This window comes from Grammomys surdaster, unplaced genomic scaffold (genome assembly GCF_004785775.1).
Source record: "Grammomys surdaster isolate TR1022 unplaced genomic scaffold, NIH_TR_1.0 125430, whole genome shotgun sequence".
NCBI classification, from domain to species: domain Eukaryota; kingdom Metazoa; phylum Chordata; class Mammalia; order Rodentia; family Muridae; genus Grammomys; species Grammomys surdaster.
Window position 1 is genome coordinate 764,004 of NW_021620297.1, and position 19,447 is coordinate 783,450.

Genomic DNA, 19,447 nt, shown 5'->3' on the forward strand with positions numbered 1-19,447 from the left:
CACTTCTCCCCACCCGGGCCCCTTCCTCAGTTTCCCTCCCAAACCGTCACGCCCTGGGGAGAGCCGAGGGGCCGGGCCCGGGGACCTCCGTCCTGACCCGGCACACCTCTGCCTGGTCCTACCGCACGACTCCAGCGGCCTCCCCGGAGACCAGCCTCGGCTTTCAACTGCCTCCTCTGGGGGCCGTTCTCCATGGATCCCCGCCCTTTGGTCCCTGGTTCTCTCTCCACATCTTCCTCCTGGATCGCAACACGTTCCTTGGTGGCTTCTCGTCATCTGTCTCCGCAGCACATGTATTTTCAGGCATCTCCCCCAGGAACCTCCCTGAAGCCCCCAAACCTCCCCAGACACACACTCTGCATCTAGCCCCCTCCCCATCTGCATCACACGTTCAAGCCACCCCTTTCAGACTTCTTCAGATACCCCAAGAATTGACCCTCCTACCTCTCTCCATTCTAGAAATCTTTGAGATTTTTCACTCTCATCCCCAAATTCTTCAGGATGTCCCTGGTGAACGCTACATCATCCTTGAAACGCTTGCATATCCCAGAACAGTCTTCTCCAGATACTCATGAAGTGCTCTTAGATACCAGAACTCACCTGGAGGACCCTCTCCTCTCTTTGCTTCTGTCTTCTGTATGCACCCTGCCTCTTCTCATATTTCTTAGACCCTTCTATAGGTTTCTAAAATCTGTCCCAGAGACCTCATGTTCCACAAATATTCCCCACCTTGGAATGCTCTAGAGGGGACCTCATGTACCCCAACCCTTTTCTCCTGAGCCCCTACAGCTACTAATCCTGGAAGTCTCCAGAGTTCCTCTCATATTCCCAAAACCTCTTCCAAATCCCCTCTTCTGGTTCCCAAATCCTTTCCAGTAACATACACCACATGTTTTAAAAATAGCGTACTGACTCCAAAAAGTCTCCTCATAGCCTCTGTTCCCTCTAGAACTTTTCTTGGATAACCTGAAAATTTGGAACTCCCTTTCTAGCCTTAGATAAACTTTGTGACGCTCTTCCTCACAATCCCGAGACACCCCTCTAAGCTACAGCTTTCAGGACCCCTTGCATCTAAGAACTTAGTAACTCTGAAATGGCCTTTAAAATACGTCGTACAGATTCTGACATCCCTAGAACCTTTTGAATTATTTCTCAGATTTTCTTACTAAAAGACTTTTCTAGCTAGCTCTTCCTCAGAATCCCACCCCCCAAATTCTCTAGAACCATCTCTAGAAAGCCTTACACACCTACCTAATCTTCCTTCAGTATAGCTGAACACCCAGAATTCTTTGTGACAAACCTACTCTGATGCTTTCAGGTCTTCACTAGGTGTCTGCCCCTAGCCCTGTATTATTGTTTTTTTGTTTGTTTTGTTTTGTTTTTTAACTTGAGGTTTCTCATAAAGCCCCTCAACCCCTGCCCTACCCTATATTTAAAAATCCTTCTGTCAGGACCTTTCTCTGAAGATCACTTCCTAAGACATTGTTTAGAGATTTTTCTCCCAAGCCCTGTGTCAGTAATCTCTAGCACTTTCTGAGAACCCTCCCTCAGTTTTATCCTCTGACATCCCTAGTCTATTTCAGGACTGTCAGATGAATCCCAGTTAGGATGAATCTCTTCTTTCTCTTATGCCTTCATTCTTATTCCTTTGAAATTATAAACCCTTCTGGATTCTCAGCCTACTTCCACTATTTCTGCAGGGCCCAGCATCCTTCAGACTTTCCCTTCCTAAACTTCCTCTACTTCTGGAATCCCAGTACTTAGAAACACTTCTCTCGATAGACCAACTGACTGACCTACCTATCTTCCTTTCTTCCTTCTTTCCTTCCTTCCTTCATTTATTTTTAGACCTGACCCTCATAGGTCTCTCCTCTCAGAAATGGAAAGATCCTAACACCCACTTAGAAACTTTTTGAGGACTCACTTCACTTTCAACCCTTTCATTTTTGAAGACCCATTAATGAAGAACTCCTTTTCCCTGGTCAGTGGCTCTCAAAGTGTGTTTGGTTAGACCTGCAGCAGCATTGGTTGGAAAATGCCAATTCTTGGGTCTTACTCAGACATACTGAATCAGAAAACCTCGAAGCAGAGCCTAGCAGTCTTGAGTTTTTAACAAATGTTCCTGGTGATTCTGATGTAAGCTCTCAAGTTTGAGAACCAATACTTCCAAGAGGATCTCTCTCTATCAAAACGTCTCCCTGAAAGAGCCCTAAAAATGTGCCTCTAAGCCGTGCTGCAGACCCCCTGTTTTCCCAAGAATCCACTGTGTGAAGTACCCTTCCTCCAGAAAGACTTCTTACCCACTTTGGAAGGATCTTGGCTTCTCCATAAGGTTACCCCACCCTCTGAGTAATTCCTTCAGATTCTGCCTTTGAATGGTTCCCTTTCAGCTCTTCCTCAGCACTTTCTCCTTCTACCCCTCTGGTCCACTGTAGAGCCTTTCCTGCTTTTGCTTTAAATTACTGCCTCCATGAACACACATGTCCCTTTCATCTCCTCATTTTTCTCTCCATATGGCCATCTTCAGGTTTCCCATTCTGTGTCTCAAATGCCAAGGGCCCTCAGTGTACTTCATAGAGCACCATTCACTTTCCTGCTTCAAGTTTTATGTGTACTTCCCCACTTACCCTCACCAGACAGGAAGTAAGAAGCACAGGATGTATCTGAATGCGCTAGGTGTTCCCCAGGAATGAGTGGGCACTGTTAAAGAATGGGTAGCTCCAACTTTCTCAGATCCCACTCCCCATTCATGTCTGGCACACTTTTCCCACCCCTTCCTCCCTTTCATCACTTTTTCTTTGCCCACTGCTTCTATTCATGAAACTTTTCTTGGCATGGATTCTGAACTATCCTATATTCTGTTCTGGTGTCCTACCTCACCTCATCAGGTTAACTTCTCAGTCTCTTTAAGTTTCAGATCTCTGTAGTACTCTCAGCTCTTCCCAAGAGAATCTATTTCTCTGTGGGGCCAAGAAAAGGAAATAGAGACCCCAAGATAAATCCTGACTTTAGGGAGTCAGTAGAGAGCTTGGGCAGGTGCAGCACAATAGGCATGATGATCTGCCGTGGAGATGGAGACGTCTGAGGAGACTTAATGGACTGGGTGGCATTCCTGTGAGGCAGTGCTCCATGGGAGTCAGGACTACAATGAGGGGCTCCTAGACAGATGACACAGCTTAAACATTGTATGTTTTTGTTTTATGGTGCTGAGAATTGAACTCAGGGCCTGGGGCATGAAAGAAGTAGTTAATAACTTAGCTACATAAGAAGCCTGAAGACAACTTCTTCATTTCTCACCCAAAGTATCTTCTGTATATGGGAAGAGGTAAAGGAAATACTTTTTCATTTGCATGATATTTCACAGCTGTACTGTGAGTGGCCCACAGCTGTAACAGGGATTGCTGTTTATTGTTTACTAGGTGTGTTTAAATGCTTTATCTGTGTAATCTCATATTCACAGGAACCTGAGTAGATAAACTACGACTATCTTCATTTTACCTATGATGAGTTGAAGGATAGGTGGGACTAAATAGAAGATCTATGGGCCCTGCCTGTCCCAAAATGATAGTGCCTTGGGTTAGATAGTTGAATTTTCTGTTCAGATAGGAGTTGGGTGCGAGCCTTCATTTCCACAGCTGAAAGAAATGAAGGTGATAATGCTATCTTACTTCTGGGGCTACGCTAATGCATGTAAAGTACTTGAAACAAAGACCTTCCACATGCTGAGTGCTGTGAGCAGAACGTAGTTAATGTTAGTCCAGGCCCTAAAAGGTAGTAGAATCTTGGCACAAAGTAGTTTTAAAAGGGATTTTTAAACTACTCTATGCCTTTTTTAAGCTCCAGTAGGGATGGGAGGGAGGTGTGCAGGGGAGTTACGTGAGGATTAATTGGCTTGTCTTACCGAAAAATCCAAACTGCTTATACCTGTATCCAGAGGTTCAGATAATAGTCCCAACCCTCACATTTCTCTATTGTATTAGTAGCTAGCTTTCCTCTTTTTCTCTCTCTCTCTCTCTTTCTTCCTTCTTTCCTTTCTATTTTAATATTATTTATTTATTTTTGTTTATATGAGAACACTGTAGCTGACTTCAGACACACACCAGAAAACTTTGTCAGATCCCATTATAGATCTTTCTGAGCCACTGAGTGGTTGCTGGGAATTGAACTCAGGACCTCTGGAAGAGCAGTCAGTGCTCTTAACTGCTGAGCCATCTCTCCAGCCCTATAGCCCTAGTAGCTTCTTTCTTAACAGGTTTAGTGCAAATTTGTCAGATCATGGTTGAAGGCAGGTCACAAAACAGCAGTATATGAACTATGCAAGATTTTGTTTTGTTTTTTTTTCCAAGACAAGGTCTCTTTGTGTAGTCCTGGCTGTCTTGGAACTCACTGTGTAGACCAGGCTGGCCTTGAACTCACAGAGATCCACCTGGCTCTGCCTCCCAAGCATTAGGACTAAAGGTGTGCAACGCCACTACCCAGTGAACTAGAACTGTGCAAATGTTAAATTTCCCTCCCTACAAGTGTTCATTAAGTAATTCATGGAGGGAGCTATTTTGAGTATTGGAGATATAGCTGAGGATAAAATAGTGAAAGGCCTGAACTCATGCAGTTTACATTCTGATGGGGGAGAAGAAATACTGCAGTAAAAGAAATGTAAGCCCTAGTCAGGTGGTTCATTATGTGAAGGCAAGGCTGTATAAGCCTCGGGACTAAGTTTGATTCCCAGAACCCATGTAAAGGAAGAAGGAGAGTGCTGACACCACAAGGTGTCTCCTGACCTCCACATGCATGCTGTGACACGTGTATCACACACACAAAAATAATAACATTTTAAGAAGCGTGAGTGTGATATGTGGTATGAAGGAAATGGATGGGTGAGAGAGTGTCCAGAAATGACCTTGTTGAGGAGGTGACAACTGAGCCTGATAAGCAGGAAAGATGAGTGACACCGGCTGTGGGAAGACCAGGAAGTGAGACATTCTGAACCTCGCATTGCTGCATGCAATAGCTGTTTCTTGAGAGCCTGCTCTTTGCCAGATGCTGTGGTATAGCAGTGTGTCATATAACCATAACCTTCCCTTCCCTCATGCCTCTTACAGTCTAGGCAGTATAAGAATGGGAAGAGCTGCAGTCCTTGAAGAAACATCACCTGTAAAGATAGCAGATCCTCCTTTTGAGGAAAATTGGGCATAGGTCTGATCTGAGGTCTGATGAAGAGGATTGGGAACATTTATTTTTGTTTGAACATCTGGGCATACAAATGATAATGCACACATATGGAAGTCAGAGGACGATTTATGGGAATTAGTTCTTTCCACTATGTGGTTTTCAAGGATTAAACTCAGGTTGTTGGGCTTGGGTAGCATGCATTTAACCTGTTGAGCCATTTTCCTGCCACAGATAAGGACTTGTTTAGCTGCCACTAAGAAAAAAGAACTAGGGGCTGGAGAGATGGCTCAGCAGTTAAGATCACTGGCTGTTCTTCCACAGGACCTGGGTTCAGTTCTCAGTACCCACATGACAGATCATTATCATCTCTAATTCTGATCCTGAGAATCTGACACCTTCCTCTGGCCTTTTCAGGTATTAGACGTATGTGGTACACATACATAGAGGCAAAACACGTACAATGAAAATAAACTAAGTCTTTAAAAAGAAAACTGGAATCAGGCAGACAGTTCTTCTGTTGTAGCCATATCTGTGCCCTTGTATGCTTGATGAACTAGGCTTTCCTCTTTAAAGGTATATCTATTTATTTTAGGTGTATGAGGGCTCTGTCTGCATGTGCACCTGCATGCTAAAGAGGGCATTGGATTACTTTATAGAAGGTTATGGGCCACCATGTGGCTGCTGGGAATTGAACTCAGGACCTCTGGAAGAGCAGTCAGTAAGAGTCAGTGATGGCTGAGCCATCTCTCCAGCCAATCCGGGTAGATGTAGTTGTTCATGCCCAAAATACCAGCATTTCCGAGCTTGGGAGGCAGAGGAAGGAAGTTCCTCAATGTGTAGCGAACATATTGAGTTAAGGGGCGACATTGGCCTACATGAGTTCCAGGCTAGCCAGGGCCCCATAGCAGGACCTAATCCATTCCACCCTTCCCCACTCCCTGGAAAACATGTGGTTGTGGGGCATATGCCTGTCGTCCCAGCACTCAGGAGACAAGCTCATCTCTAGTTCTAAGCCAGCTCAACTACATAGCAAGACCTCGGCTCTAGGGAAAAACTGTATCTTCAGGAGAGGAAAGAAACATGACAAGAGATCTACAAAGATGACAGTGCATTTTATAGGAGGACAAGGGAGTAGTGAACATTCTGTGAGAGGCAAAACATCAAGAGATTTTGGTATAGGAAGAGGAACGCAGCTCCCTTTTTACTCCAGGGTTTCCCAGAGTTTCCATGTTGCCCTTAGCTTCCAGTGGCCCTCCTTGGTTTCTTTCCTCCTTGTTTCCCGAGGACAGTTCCTTCACAGAGAAGGCTCTTTTTAGTGAGGCAGTGATATACTTTTTTATGTGTGCATAGTTGAGAAGTTTCTGAAAACAATAGGTCTTACAAAAGAGACTTTGGATTCTTTTGCTTTTGACATGCACCTGTTTGATAAGTAGCCTATTACTTTGTTTATAAAACGTGTGTTCCTCAAAGGCCTAAGTCAGAAACTATAAAAGAGCTAGGAATAGATGGGGAGACTGATAGTACCCAGAGATCTGGTGTTAAAAGATATTCCATAGGCCTAATTTCTGGCCACTGATGGGGACTTCTAGGAAGCTCCAGCATCTTTATTAAGAGCAAGAGGTCTGAAAGCATAGTGCCTGGGCCTTGCAGATCCTACACAGTCACGAGTAGTGATTTCCCTTCTTGTCTAATTCATTTTTCCTATCTGTAAAGGGAGACTAATCATGTCTTATAAGTGTGTGTGACCTTTGTGTGTTATGTATGTGTCTGTTGACAGGGATTAATACCAGACTTTCGCATTTTACAGGCAAGTACACTGCCATTGAGTTACAGCCCCCTCCCCTAAGCCTTATATATATTTTTAAAATAGATCCCAAGCACTAGAGAGGCTAAAGGAGGCAGATCTCAAGTTCAAGGCCAACCTGGGCTCCATACAGAGAACTTGTCTCAAACAGACTGCCAAGATAGATGTCTGGGATCTAGGTGAACTCACCTGTGAAGAACTGTTAGCAGAGCCTGTAAGGGTAGTGTATGATGCAGGAGAGGAAGGCTTCTGGCTAGTTGTCTTCCTATACATTGTTTCATTTCAGTCTTCTCACAGTTTCACTGAGGAGAAAGCTGAATTACTTGCCAAAAGCCATAGTAATGTCAGTGGGAGAACTGGGATTTGAGCCAGGTCATCTGACCTACCCAGTTCTGTTTTTAAATGAAGAGAGCTGACTGAGCTGGCCAGTGCTGGTGCACACCTTTAATTTCAGCACTCAGGAGAAAGAGGCAGGTGGATCTCTGATTTTGAGCCCAGCCTGGTATTCAGAGTGAGTTCCAAGACAGTTAGGGCTACACAGCAAAACCTGGGTGAGGGGGAAAGGAGAGTGCTGACCGAGTTCTTGTCCTATCTGTGAACCCTTTTTCACTTTTGTGGGCCAGGGAAGAAGCCTGGGGAAAAATTTCTCTGGTACCTCTCAGCTGTTTGTTTGGTTCCATTTTTCACCTCTGGAGTTGGTAGGTATTTCCCAAGAAAGTTATACATTCTAAATCTGGCCAGATGCCAGCAGTGTTGCTAACTATCTAGAGGCTTGCGATAGCAGGCCCTCTCTCCTGGCTTTCCTCAAAAGCAAGAAGATTCAGGTTTGTCTATGTGAAGACAGAGAGACCAGAGCAGCAGTGAATGTAGTTTTATATTTAAGAGGCCAAGACTGTTTTAAGTTTTAAGTAGTAAAAAATCCAGCTCAAACAGGGCTAAGGAGTATATTTATTGGCCTGTTGAACTGAAGAGTCCAGCTCAGTAAGGAGACTTCAGGCTCTGTGGCCCTTGGGTCATCTCCTTCTTTCGGATGCTCCATCTATGTTGGCTTCATTCAAAAGCAGGTGAGCCACAAGGTAGCAGAAGTGATAACTAAAAACCTAAAGCTACTTTCCTCAGTAGTTACATTGAAGGTACCAAGGAAACTCTCCTTGTTTCATGCTTTATCCCATGTCCACTTCGCAGCCAAGGAGAGTTCATTGTTAAAAGAGAACTCATTGTTAGAACCAGAAGATAGAATAGCTGTTTGACAGATAAAGCCATCATGGTAAGATGGTACTTCCATGAGGTGCCGTAGGATAGTTGTGTTAATGCCTCATTCAGGTACTGCTCATTTCAAACAAAGAGGTGGGATTCGGGGACACAGAGCAAGGGCCTCTGCACTTAGTGGAAAGAGGCCATCCATTCATTTCCATGAGCTGCCTTCTACATCCAGTACTGAGCATCCTTCCGTCCTGATCATTCTTTCTTCTTCCTATGTTCTTGATCCCATGCTCTCGCCCTCTCCCTCCCTCCCTCCCTCTGTGAGTGCGTGGGTAGCTGCAAGTGTGTGTGAGCCATGGTAGGAATCATACGCTCTGAGTACAACTTTGGGTAGTGGTCCTTCCCCACTACCTTGTTTACATAGGGAAACACTCTTATTCACCACTTGATATAGCTGGCCTGTGAGCTTATGGGGTTCTCCTGTCTCCGCCTCTCACCCTGATGTAGGAGCACTGCAGACAGGGGTTATCACATCGGACTTTACCTGGGTTGTAGCAATCTGAACTCAAATCCTCCAGCTTGTATGGCAAGTGTTTTACCCCCTGAACCATCTCCCTAGCCTAAGTAAGATCATTACTTTTAGGATATTTTTGAGGTAAAATCTTAACGTGTATCCCTGACTAGCTTCAAACTTACTGGGTAGCCCAAGTTGGCTATATAAACTCTTGGAAGTCCTGTGTCATTTTTTTTCTTCTTTATTTTAAAGATTTATGTGTGAGAGTGTTTTGCCTGCGTATATGTATGTGTAGTGCATGCACAAGTATTTGCAGAGAACCAGAGAAGGTGTTGAATTTCCTGGAACTAGAGTTACAGATGGTTGAGAGCTGCCATATGGGTGATAGGAACCAAAACTAAGTCCTCTACAAGAGCAGCAAGTGCTCTTAACCACAGAGCCATCTCTTCAGGTCCTTAGGGATGCCTGATTTATTTTTGAGACAGAATCTTTGCTAAGTACCTTTGGGTGACCTAGGCCTTGCTGCATAGATCAGACTGATCTCAATTCATGTGCCATGGTGTGTATGTGTGATCAGTATGTCCCTTGAACATCTCAGTGGCTTGAAGATAACCACAGAAGGCCTGGGGAGGAATTGTCTTCTGGCCTATTTCCAATTTGTTTCAAGGACCACAGCCACAATGTTTTGAGGTTTTGTTGTTCTGTGTTGTAGTTCACAGTTGCTGTTTTAATGTGAATTAGTTTCCAACATTTAAAAATAGGGAATTTTTTTTTCAAACCCAGATTTTCTCTTCTAGTTTAAAAAAAAATTTGAAGAATTAATACAAATCTGTTCCTACATGGCAACAGTTGATTAGAGTAGAAGAGTGTATTCTGCTTTTTTTTTTTTTTTTTTTTTTTTTTTGAGACAGGGTTTCTCTGTGTAGCCCTGGCTGTCCTGGAACTCACTCTGTAGACCAGGCTGGCCTCGAACTCAGAAATCCGCCTTCCTCTGCCTCCCAAGTGCTGGGATTAAAGGCGTGCACCACCACCGCCCAGCATATTCTGCCTTTTAAACAGGCTGTATACTATGCAACTCAGTGTAGTCCCCAGTGGCCAGCTCTGTTGAAAGCCTAGCCTGATGAGCAACACATTTGAGACTCCATGCTATCCCAGAACTTTGCTGGAAGAAGCTGGATTAATGTTTAGTCAGCAGCTTATTGGTGATATAGTATTGTTGCTTAGGAAAAGTAACAACCTAGTAAAAGAATTAATGGGTGGAAATATGCACCATTTTTGCCTGATAATTTGGTCATCTTTTTGCTGTAAATGCTTTTGGTATATCAAACCTCCCATCGTAAATGTTCCCATGAAATAGTAACATGGTCTGGTATCACATGAGCTGTCACCCAGTGGAGGAACCACTCCCATTCACAAGGGGTATCCACTCAGCCTCTGTTTGACTTCTTCTAACAGCCAGGGACTTCTTACCTCACATGGTGGCCTGCTCCGTCCTTGGACAGCTCCATTATATAGAAGTCTTATGTTGAAGCAGCTGCTGCCTTCCTGGGACCTGAAGCCACAAAATGCTGGAAAAGGAAGGGCAAGTGCTGCTTCCAGGCACAGAACTGCTACTCACCCACCCTCATCTAGGGCAGCACAGTGCTCTCTTATTCACAGTGACTGTGAATAAGTAGAAAGTAGCCCCAATTCTGTTTTTGTTTTGGTTGGGTTTGGTTTTTCAAGACAGATGTTCTCCATGTAGCCCTGGCTGTCCTTGAACTCACTCTGTAAGACCAGGCTGGCCTTGAAGTCAGTAATCCACCTGTCTCTGCCTCCCAAATGCTGGGATTAAAGGCTGAAATTCTTTTTTTAACTGAGAGTATGTGTTTACTTACATCTAGTGAAGTGGTATACATTTTAGAGTATTAGTAATTCTCTTGTCTCCCTGGAGTAGCCCATCTCAGCAGCCCGGAGTTCATCCTTCCGCACATTGAATACTAGTGGTGTGTTGTACATGGTTCTATACAGCTTTCTCTTACAGGATCCAACTTTGTCTCTTAGTTGACCTGAAACTCATAGCAGTTCTTCTGCGTTAGCCTCCTGGAGAATAAGATGACAGACAGCCACTACTAGTGAATCTTCTGCTGTTCCTCTTCACTAGAAATGCTTTTGCCCCTCCTTGCTATTAGCATCTGCCTCAGTTTATTAGTTATGCCCCACTGGTGGACGTTACCATTGCACCGAGTGTGCTGATGCACAGCTGAAGTCTCAGCATTTCGGAGTCTAAGGCAAGGAGCATTGTCATTTCAGGTTATCCTGGGCCACATAATAAGACGCTTTGTTTTGGTTGGAGTGGTTAAGAGTGCATACTACACATTCAGAGGACCTGAGTTCTCTTCCCAGCACTAACGTCAGATGGCTTAAGGCTCCAGCTTTGGGGTATCTGAAGCCTTTGGCCACCTGGGGTACCAGCATATGCATGGAGTGTGTACACACAGATAGTTAAAAGAAACCAGGCAGAACACAACAAGGCAGGCTTTTTTAAAGAGCCTGTCTTGACCCCCAACCTAGCCCATTGTTTTGGGTTGTTTTGTTTCTCTCTGAGACAGATCCTCACTATGTAGTCTTGGATGGCCTAGAACTTGCTATATAAACTGGGCTGGCTTAAACCTGTTTCTGCTTCTGAGTGCTGAGATTAAAGGCATGTGTTCCCATAGCTAGCTGGTTTTATTTTTGAAGTGTATTCTGGAGCAGTGAGATAACTCAGTGGGTAAAGACGCTTGCACCAAGCCTCATGACCAAAAGGGCGAACCAGCTTTCACAGGTATCCTTTGACCTCCTCATACGCTCTGTGGGATGTGCGTAATACAGGCATTCACATACAAAGTAAATAAAGTGTAATCATTTTTTTTTTTTTTTTTTTTTTTTGGTTTTTCGAGACAGGGTTTCTCTGTATAGCCCTGGCTGTCCTGGAGCTCACTCTGTAGACCAGGCTGGCCTCGAACTCAGAAATCCGCCTGCCTCTGCCTCCCAAGTTCTGGGATTAAAGGCGTGCGCCACCACTGCCCGGCTGTGTAATCATTTTTTAAATGAGTGAAGTACTGTTAGGCTCAAGTTGGCTATATAACTTATGTTTTGATGAGAACAATGAACCAATATATAACATGACTATAATGTCATAAAGAAATGAGAACACTGATACAATTGTGTGATGATGGGAGAATATCTATCGGGGGTATTATCTCTAAGGAGTGATGTTGTGCTGAGACCCATGTAACTTAGGAGCTGGCCTGTGGGGAAAGGGGAGTCCAAGAAACGGGAAGGAGCTTGGTGTGTCATGAGATTGAAGAGAGACTATGGAAATCTTTCAAGGCTTTTTTTTTTATTTGTTTGTTTTTTTGTTTTTTTTTTCGAGACAGGGTTTCTCTGTGTAGCCCTGGCTGTCCTGGAACTCACTCTGTAGACCAGGCTGGCCTCGAACTCTCGAACTCAGAAATCCTCCTGCCTCTGCCTCCAAGCACTGGGATTAAAGGCGTGTGCCACCACCGCGCCCGGCTCACTGTCACTCTTGACTAAGATAAAATTGGATTTATTTAGATTTTTTTTTACGTGTAATTGGAAGTCACTGGAGACTTTAAACTAGAGATGACTTCAGATTTCTTCTTTAAAATGATTGGTGGGAGAACAGACCTGTGTATCTTAGAGCCAAGTTTACTTTCTCTCATCCTTTTCCCCACTGCTTCCATCCAAAAGGATTAGCAGCTATACTAGGTTTGTTTCTTTGGTTGGTTGGTTGGTTGGTTGGTTTTGTTTTGAGATAGCTATCCACAACAAGGCTGTAGGAGGTCAGGGTAATATGAGTCATGCCATAATGCCTGGGCTCTACAGATTCAGTACACAGTAGGTCTATGTGCAGAGTTCTTGTTTCTCATGCAGCTCTGGGGGAACTGAACGGAGGGCACAGGTTATAAGACAGACAGATGGGGGAATGTTGGGTTGATACTTGAAACTCCAGACACTTGAGAACAGCCTCAGAGGGATGTCTAGAAACAAGCCAATTGAAAAACAACTATGCCTACTGTTTGCTCACTTCAGACAACTTCTGTGCAGTCCCTGCTTAAGAGGAATTTAGACATTTTCTTGTTTGGGTGTCTTTTTAATCTGCCCCATTCCCTTCAAGTGGGTACTGTGTTGGCTCCTTGATAACAATCTGGTCTCCTGAAAAATCAAGGGGACTTCTACCTCAGAGTCTTGGACCTGAAGCTGACTTAAAAGTACTGAAGAGGAAGGCTGGGAGGACTTTACCTCACAATAGAGAGGTAGAGTCTTAGAGCTCAGAGCCAGGCCTCTTCCAGAGCAGCAGAGCTGGGTTGAAGGGCGCGAGATCCCTTTATGGTGGTGGTCTTTAAACAAGCCTGTCCATGTTCATACCCTGGGCTCATATTTACCAGATAGTTAACTGCTGTCAACATCTGCTGTCTGCACACCTGGGATCTCTACTGGGGTCACTGCTCCACCTTCCACTGTCGAGTCAGAAGTGTGGGTTTTAAGTTTGAAGTAAGTAGTTAAGGAGCCCTAGAGTTCTTTTCTGCTGGTGAACAGTCACTGTCCAGCTCTAAGAGGAGGTAACATGAGACTAGCAAGGTCAGGGATTCTCTTCCGGGTCATTTGTCTGTTTTATCATGTCACCGTGAGCCAAACCTTCCTTCATTCAGATCTTTTCCCAGATATACATCATCTCTCCCTTCCTGTTTCCTTTCTGAACACCGTTTTGACTTAATCTTTGATTTTGACACACCTCCTTTGGCGCTGTGCTGTCTATTCATGAGGCAGTTCTTTTCCTTGGTCTCTGAGGATCTGGTCTTAGGTGCCAATCGTACCTGCTTCCTAAGTCCACAATTGGGAAGGGAGCTGGTTCAGTGTCTGGAGGTCTGGTCTTGAAGGGGTGCCAGTCCTGCCTGTTCTTGGGTCCTCAGTTGGCGAGAAGCTAGTTCAGTATCTGCTGCTGGCTTTTCCCAGAAACTTAGAAAAAATTCCATGAAACATGCCCAAGGTCCCATCCTGTAATTTATCCATGATAGTTTCAACCCCTACACCCCTCTGATCCCTTTGCTTTCTTTTCCAGGAGCCTGGAGAGGTGTGGCTGGACCAAGACCTCCCCTGATGTAAGCAGGCTCCCTCCTCCCCCCACCACCCATTGCCACCACGCCAGGGGACATCCTCAAGCCCTGGCCCTTAGGGGAGAGGTAACAGGAGCCCAGAGCCGAGACCATGTGACGGCGCTGGCCCTTGCCACCGCCGTCCCCCAACCCTGGCCCCAGGCCTGGCACCATGATGTTCCGAGACCAAGTGGGCATCCTCGCTAGCTGGTTCAAGGGCTGGAATGAGTGTGAGCAGACAGTGGCCCTGCTGTCACTTCTGAAGCGGGTCACCCGTACCCAAGCCCGCTTTCTGCAGCTCTGCCTGGAGCACTCGCTGGCGGACTGCAGTGATATCCACCTGCTGGAGTCAGAGGCCAACAGTGCTGGTGAGTCTCTGCCCCTAGAGCTGGGAGTCCAGGGAGGAGAGCAAGAGCAGGTGCTGGGTGCCACAGAGGCCAACCAATATGGGAGCTGAGAAACGAGTGTTCTGTGCTTGTCTGCTCTCCTGGGGCTGTGTTGTTGTCAGCTGTCCTCGGGTGTGGAATGGGGACTCCCAGGAGGAGGGCAAGATAAACTGGAAACTGTCCACGTAGAGGAGGGATGTTGGCTAGCTTGTTGTAGCTACTGAAAGGAACAGGCAAGTCCATCATGAGGTGAGTCAGTGGAAGGTGGGCAATGATGTACTCTCCAGCTCTGAGACACCAGAGCTAGGGGAGCCTCCCAGACGTCCTCCATAACCCATAGGGTTGGAGGCTTCACTCTGAAAAGTAGACTGGTCTCAGGCCACAAACAACTTCAAGAAAGTTTTTAATATAGATGTTGTCCTTTATGCCTTTATGTCAGTTCTTTAAGCACCCCCCAGTAGAGAGGCACTCTGTCCCCTGAAGCTGACTTTGGGATAGGTGAGCCAGACATCCTTAGAACCTGTCCTTAGAGTCTACAAACAGTCAGTCAGTCCAGAGAACTATCTCAAAGCCTACTGCTAAAAGCATAAGGGCCTTGTAGGCCTTGACACAGCTAGCTAGGTGCAGAGCGGGTGAGCTCAGTGACACAGGTAGGAGGGGGAGGTCAGAGAAGCAGGAGAGTTGTGAATAACCAAAAGCTAGCTGAAAAGGGGACTCAGGGACTCCTTGCAGAGTTACCTGTTCTTTCTATCTTTATTTTCACAACAGCAGTTTCCATGGAGCCCTTGCAAGCCAAATGCCTCTTAACTTGTGTCAAGTCCTTTGGAGTCACATTGCCTAGACTGAAATAACAGTTGTTAGTTGCCATAACTATGCCTCAGTTTCCTTATCTTTAAAGTAAAGGTGATAATTCCACTATGTTTAGGGTGCTTCTGAGGAGCCAGTGAGTTCCTGCAGGTGGAGTTCTTCCCACAGTGGCTGAGGAGCAGTAAAGACTCAGTAACTGTCGGTTGTTTTTTATTGTCAGTCATACTTAACACTCCTCAGAACTACCCTATAAGATCAGTACTGTCCTCATCCCCGTGTTATAGGTGAGGCTCCAGGATGGGTTTCCAAGATTGGGATTCGGGGAGCCACAGAGCTCCTGGTCCTCTGTCACCTCTCCAGGCCCACTCACACATGACAGAAGATGGTTATGTACACTAGGAGTCCTTGGCCTGATGTAATGCAGACAAAAAGCAGGTAGAGCACAGCTCAACTGCAGCAGGCTCAGAACTCAGCCATCTTCCACTCTTGCCAGCCTCCCCACCAAAGAAAAAGGCTTCCCTGCTCTGGCACCCAAGGATGGAGGTCTGTTGAATGAATGACTCTGCCCACACTGGAGATGTGGGGTGGTGTTCCTTTGGGACAAGCTGGTGTTTTACACAGCTTCGTGACATTCCCACTGCCATGTCCTGAGCACCAGTCTTATCTGTTTGTCGGGTCAGCCGTGTGCTTTCCTGGTTCATTTGTTAGAGCACTTTCAGTTTTTGCATTTGTTTTCAGAACTTCTAAGAAAAGCCAGTTGCTATAGAAGGTTGAAGGTAGGGTCTTCTTTCCTGACCTTCTGTGTGATGAGATGGTCTGTGCAATATGAGTGCACACATTTTCTCTGAGCTTTGTCATTTTAATGGTTTGGGGTTGTTTGTTGTTTGAGACAAAGTCCCACTTTGCAGCCCTGTCTGGCCTGTAACTCTCTATATAGACCAGGCTGTCTTCAAACTTAAGAGATCCACCTGCCTCTGCTTCTTCCTGGGTGCTGGGATAAAAGGTGTGCACCTCCACACTTGACCTTTATTTTTTTTATATTTTTGAGACAGGCTCTCAGCCTACAGCCTATGCTGGCCTCCAACTTGCAGTGCAGTGACTTTGTAGTGCCTCTGCCTCTTAAGTCTGAGGCTACAGGCATCCGCAGTCACACTCAGCGGTGCTTTGTCTATTGCTGTCTAACCCTCACAGCACCTATAAGGAGAGCCTGTTTTATGGATGGGGAAGCTGAGTGACTTGCTCTGAGTCACAGAATAGGCTAGAGCAGTAGGTCTCACCTTCCTAACGCTGTAGCACTTTAATGTAGTTCTTCATGTTATGGTGACCCCCAACCATAAAATTATTTCATTGCTGCTTCATAAGTGTAATTTTGCTATTATGAATCATAATGTAAGTATCTGATATACGCAATCCCAAACGGGGTGGTAACCCAAAGGTTGAGAACTGCTGGGCTAGAGGGTAGGGAGTAGTTGGGAGGAGCTGGGGCGTAGTTGACCACTAGCTCTGTCTACCGCCTGCTCCACTTGGTTTTGCTCCTCCAAGCTGTAGTAAAGACCCTTTAAGCAGGTCTAGGATGACTCTGTAGACATCTCTGGCACTTCTAGTCTGAAGGTATGTTATTCTAAAGTATTTGCTCTTACTACATTGTCTGTGAACAACATGCTATTCAATATGCTTTCCAAACACTTACATCAGCATATTGGGGTGGGCTCAGCCAGGACTGGAGGACTACTGTTTAGGAATTGCATGATAGTGAATATATGAATTAAGGTCTTACATCCCTGTCATGTGTTGAGAAGTTTTCTATGAAGCTGATGGTTAGAGAGGTAAAGAAAACAGAATGAGGGAAGAAAGGGAGGAGGACCTTCGCATATCCCGTAGCGCGCAGAAGGATGTCTGCCAGGGTTACAGCAGAGTATCACTTTCAGGAAAGTGCTCATGGATAAAGCCTGTGGGGGCCTTGAATACTTCTTCCTAATGGATGTGGGGGCTTTAAGTCTAAAGAGGTGGCATCTCCTGTCACTTCCACCCTTAGGTAGACTTCCCCAGTCATCTGCTTGTTCCTGCCTCTTGGAACTGGTACCTGGCCCTTGGGAAAGGCTGTCTCTCCTGATATTTCTTTCTGCTCATTATACCTCTTCATTCCTTTGTGTTTCCCATGCATGTATTATTCTCAGGGATGGGATCAGAACAACTTAAAATCTAGATTCCCAATCTTCCCACTCCCCACCCCCCGACCCCAAACCCAATAATAAGTGCGAATCTTGAAGAGATGGGCCCAGAGAGGGATCCAGGTTCTTAGAAAGGCCAAGCCCTGTGATACCTGTCCTTGTAGCCCATCTCCTTGTCTTAGAGTGGTAGGCACAGTGATGCAAGTGATCGGGAGGCAGGGACTGAAGCACGTGTCACAGAGGAGCACTGCTCACTGCTTCTCCATGGCTTGCCCTACCTGCTTTCTTAACACCACCTGCCCATAGTGGTCTGGGTCCACCCACAGATGATTAATGAAGGAAAACTGTCTCACAGACTTGCCTGTAGGCTAATCTTCTGGAAGCCTTAGTTGAAGTTCCTCTTCTCAGGAAAATTCTAGCTTGTGGTAGGTTGACAAAAATAACCAACCAGGACAGAGAGGCCTGGGGTTCCCAGTTGTTGTCATCCCTACTTCTCCTAGTTCTCTGCTGTTTGGAGCTCCAACAGCAGTCTTGGCCTCGTTCCCACTGAGTGTGTCTTGAACCATAAGGGTATTCCCATGGACTGTTAGCTGGAGGTTGGGCCTAGGCGCTAAGATCTCTTCTCCCTCATTCTCTTCCTGGTCTACATTTGTGCGTTTCTTCCTGTATCTAGTCTTCTGAGTCAGTCTCTATATCTAGCAGATTGAAGCCTCTCCCTCTCTGGCTCCCTAAATTTGGGTAGGAAAACTGGGGTCAGAAGGGGCCATCGTGAGTGAGTCACCAGAACTCATCCTCTGATACCCCCACCCTTCCCTTTCAGACTCTACTGACATGGTTCATCAAACAAAAATGTGAACCCGTGTCTGTGTAAGCTGGGGTGAGGCAGAGGAGAGTATGTCTGAGGCCAAGCTCCAGCTCCTCTGATTAGTGCCAGAGAGGCCAACATGATTGTTGCAACGCTAAGCGTAGAAAAATGAGTTTACTCCCAAAGATATATTTGGTTCCTATGATTTGCCAGGACCCAGAGCTATGACCTACTTTGCTTGAGTTACCTGGCCAGTCCTGTCCCATAGCCGTCATGCTAAGGAGGGCATTCACACAATCTACTTCACCCTCTCTGTGTCCTCAGAGTCCAAGTTTGCATCTCTGACAGGAGCAACTGCTGGCATCCTTGCATTGCTTGGTCCCCTATACCCAGTCTACCCACTTCCAGAATTTTATCACTACAAATTATGCCTCTAACTTAAGAGCAGACATGTGTCTAATTTTGGTAAATAATTGTGTAAATTTCCCCCAACCCTGTGGGAAATCTTAAGGGGGAATCCCAGATGTGCTGTGCTAAGTAAAGCACTGGGTTAGCAGCCTTGAGATGGCCTCAAGAAAGATTTCCGCCCAGGAATAGAGGGGGTATTATGTTCATGTGCTGAGCACTTGATCATGCTACAGTCCTGGGACCTCAGAGCTTTTACAGCCATCGTTACATAGACAATGACCAAGAGTCAGTGAAGTTAAAGAACTGGTCCATGATTACAATATACTGAGTCATGGAGACAGAGGTAATTTTTTTTTTTTTAACCCAAGCAGGTTTTTCCTTTTGAACTTGCAGAATATGCTCTGCTAGAACTTAAGGCAGGATGACTGAATGTTTGGGATCCCAGAGAGGGCATATTACACACATAGACACCACTACCTACCAACAGACCATCTGGGTTTAATTGTGCAGGTATTCACTGGGCCCCTGCTGTGCCATAACTCTGGGCCAGAGTCTTCTGATCTGTGCAGGAAACTAGAAGTTCCATCCCCACCCGTCATCTGCAGCCCCAGCTGGGCTCACCCCAAGAGGCCTGAGGCTGTGCACATTCCTTGGACTTATTCCAGTGCTCATTGATGCTTCCCAGTCCTGGGAGACCCGCCCTTCCTACCACCACCACTCAGACACATGAACACACATTTCCCCCGGGTCGGCCTTCATTGGTTCAGAATTACTTTCTCCTTTCTGAGCAATAGAACAAGGTCCTTCTTTGAGCCCTACCCTTGAGGCTATTCTGTCACGTCCCCTGGCAGTACCAGAGGAGAAGCTGCATCCCATAGCCCTGGGGTCCTGGCAGTACTCTGGGGGTGGGGGAAGGTTTAGACAAGGCTTCTCTCTGTCCTAGATGCCTCTGGCTACACTGTAACGCCTAAACAACAGCAATTGAGAAGTCCTGGTGGGGATGCAGGAGCAAGGAGAAAAACATCCCTCACTGAGCCTC

General features: G+C 45.9%; 1 protein-coding gene across 1 annotated transcript in view; it reads left to right on the forward strand.

Moving 5' to 3' along the window:
* The window catches only part of Samd4b (sterile alpha motif domain containing 4B), a 43,565-nt gene that overhangs the window by 5,096 nt on the left and 19,022 nt on the right, over positions 1 to 19,447 (forward strand). Inside the window, exon 2 of the mRNA XM_028786222.1 lies at positions 13,798 to 14,199. Within this exon, the coding sequence (XP_028642055.1) occupies positions 14,004 to 14,199 (196 nt within the window). The 5' untranslated portion in view covers positions 13,798 to 14,003. The remainder of the gene's footprint in view (positions 1 to 13,797; positions 14,200 to 19,447) is intronic.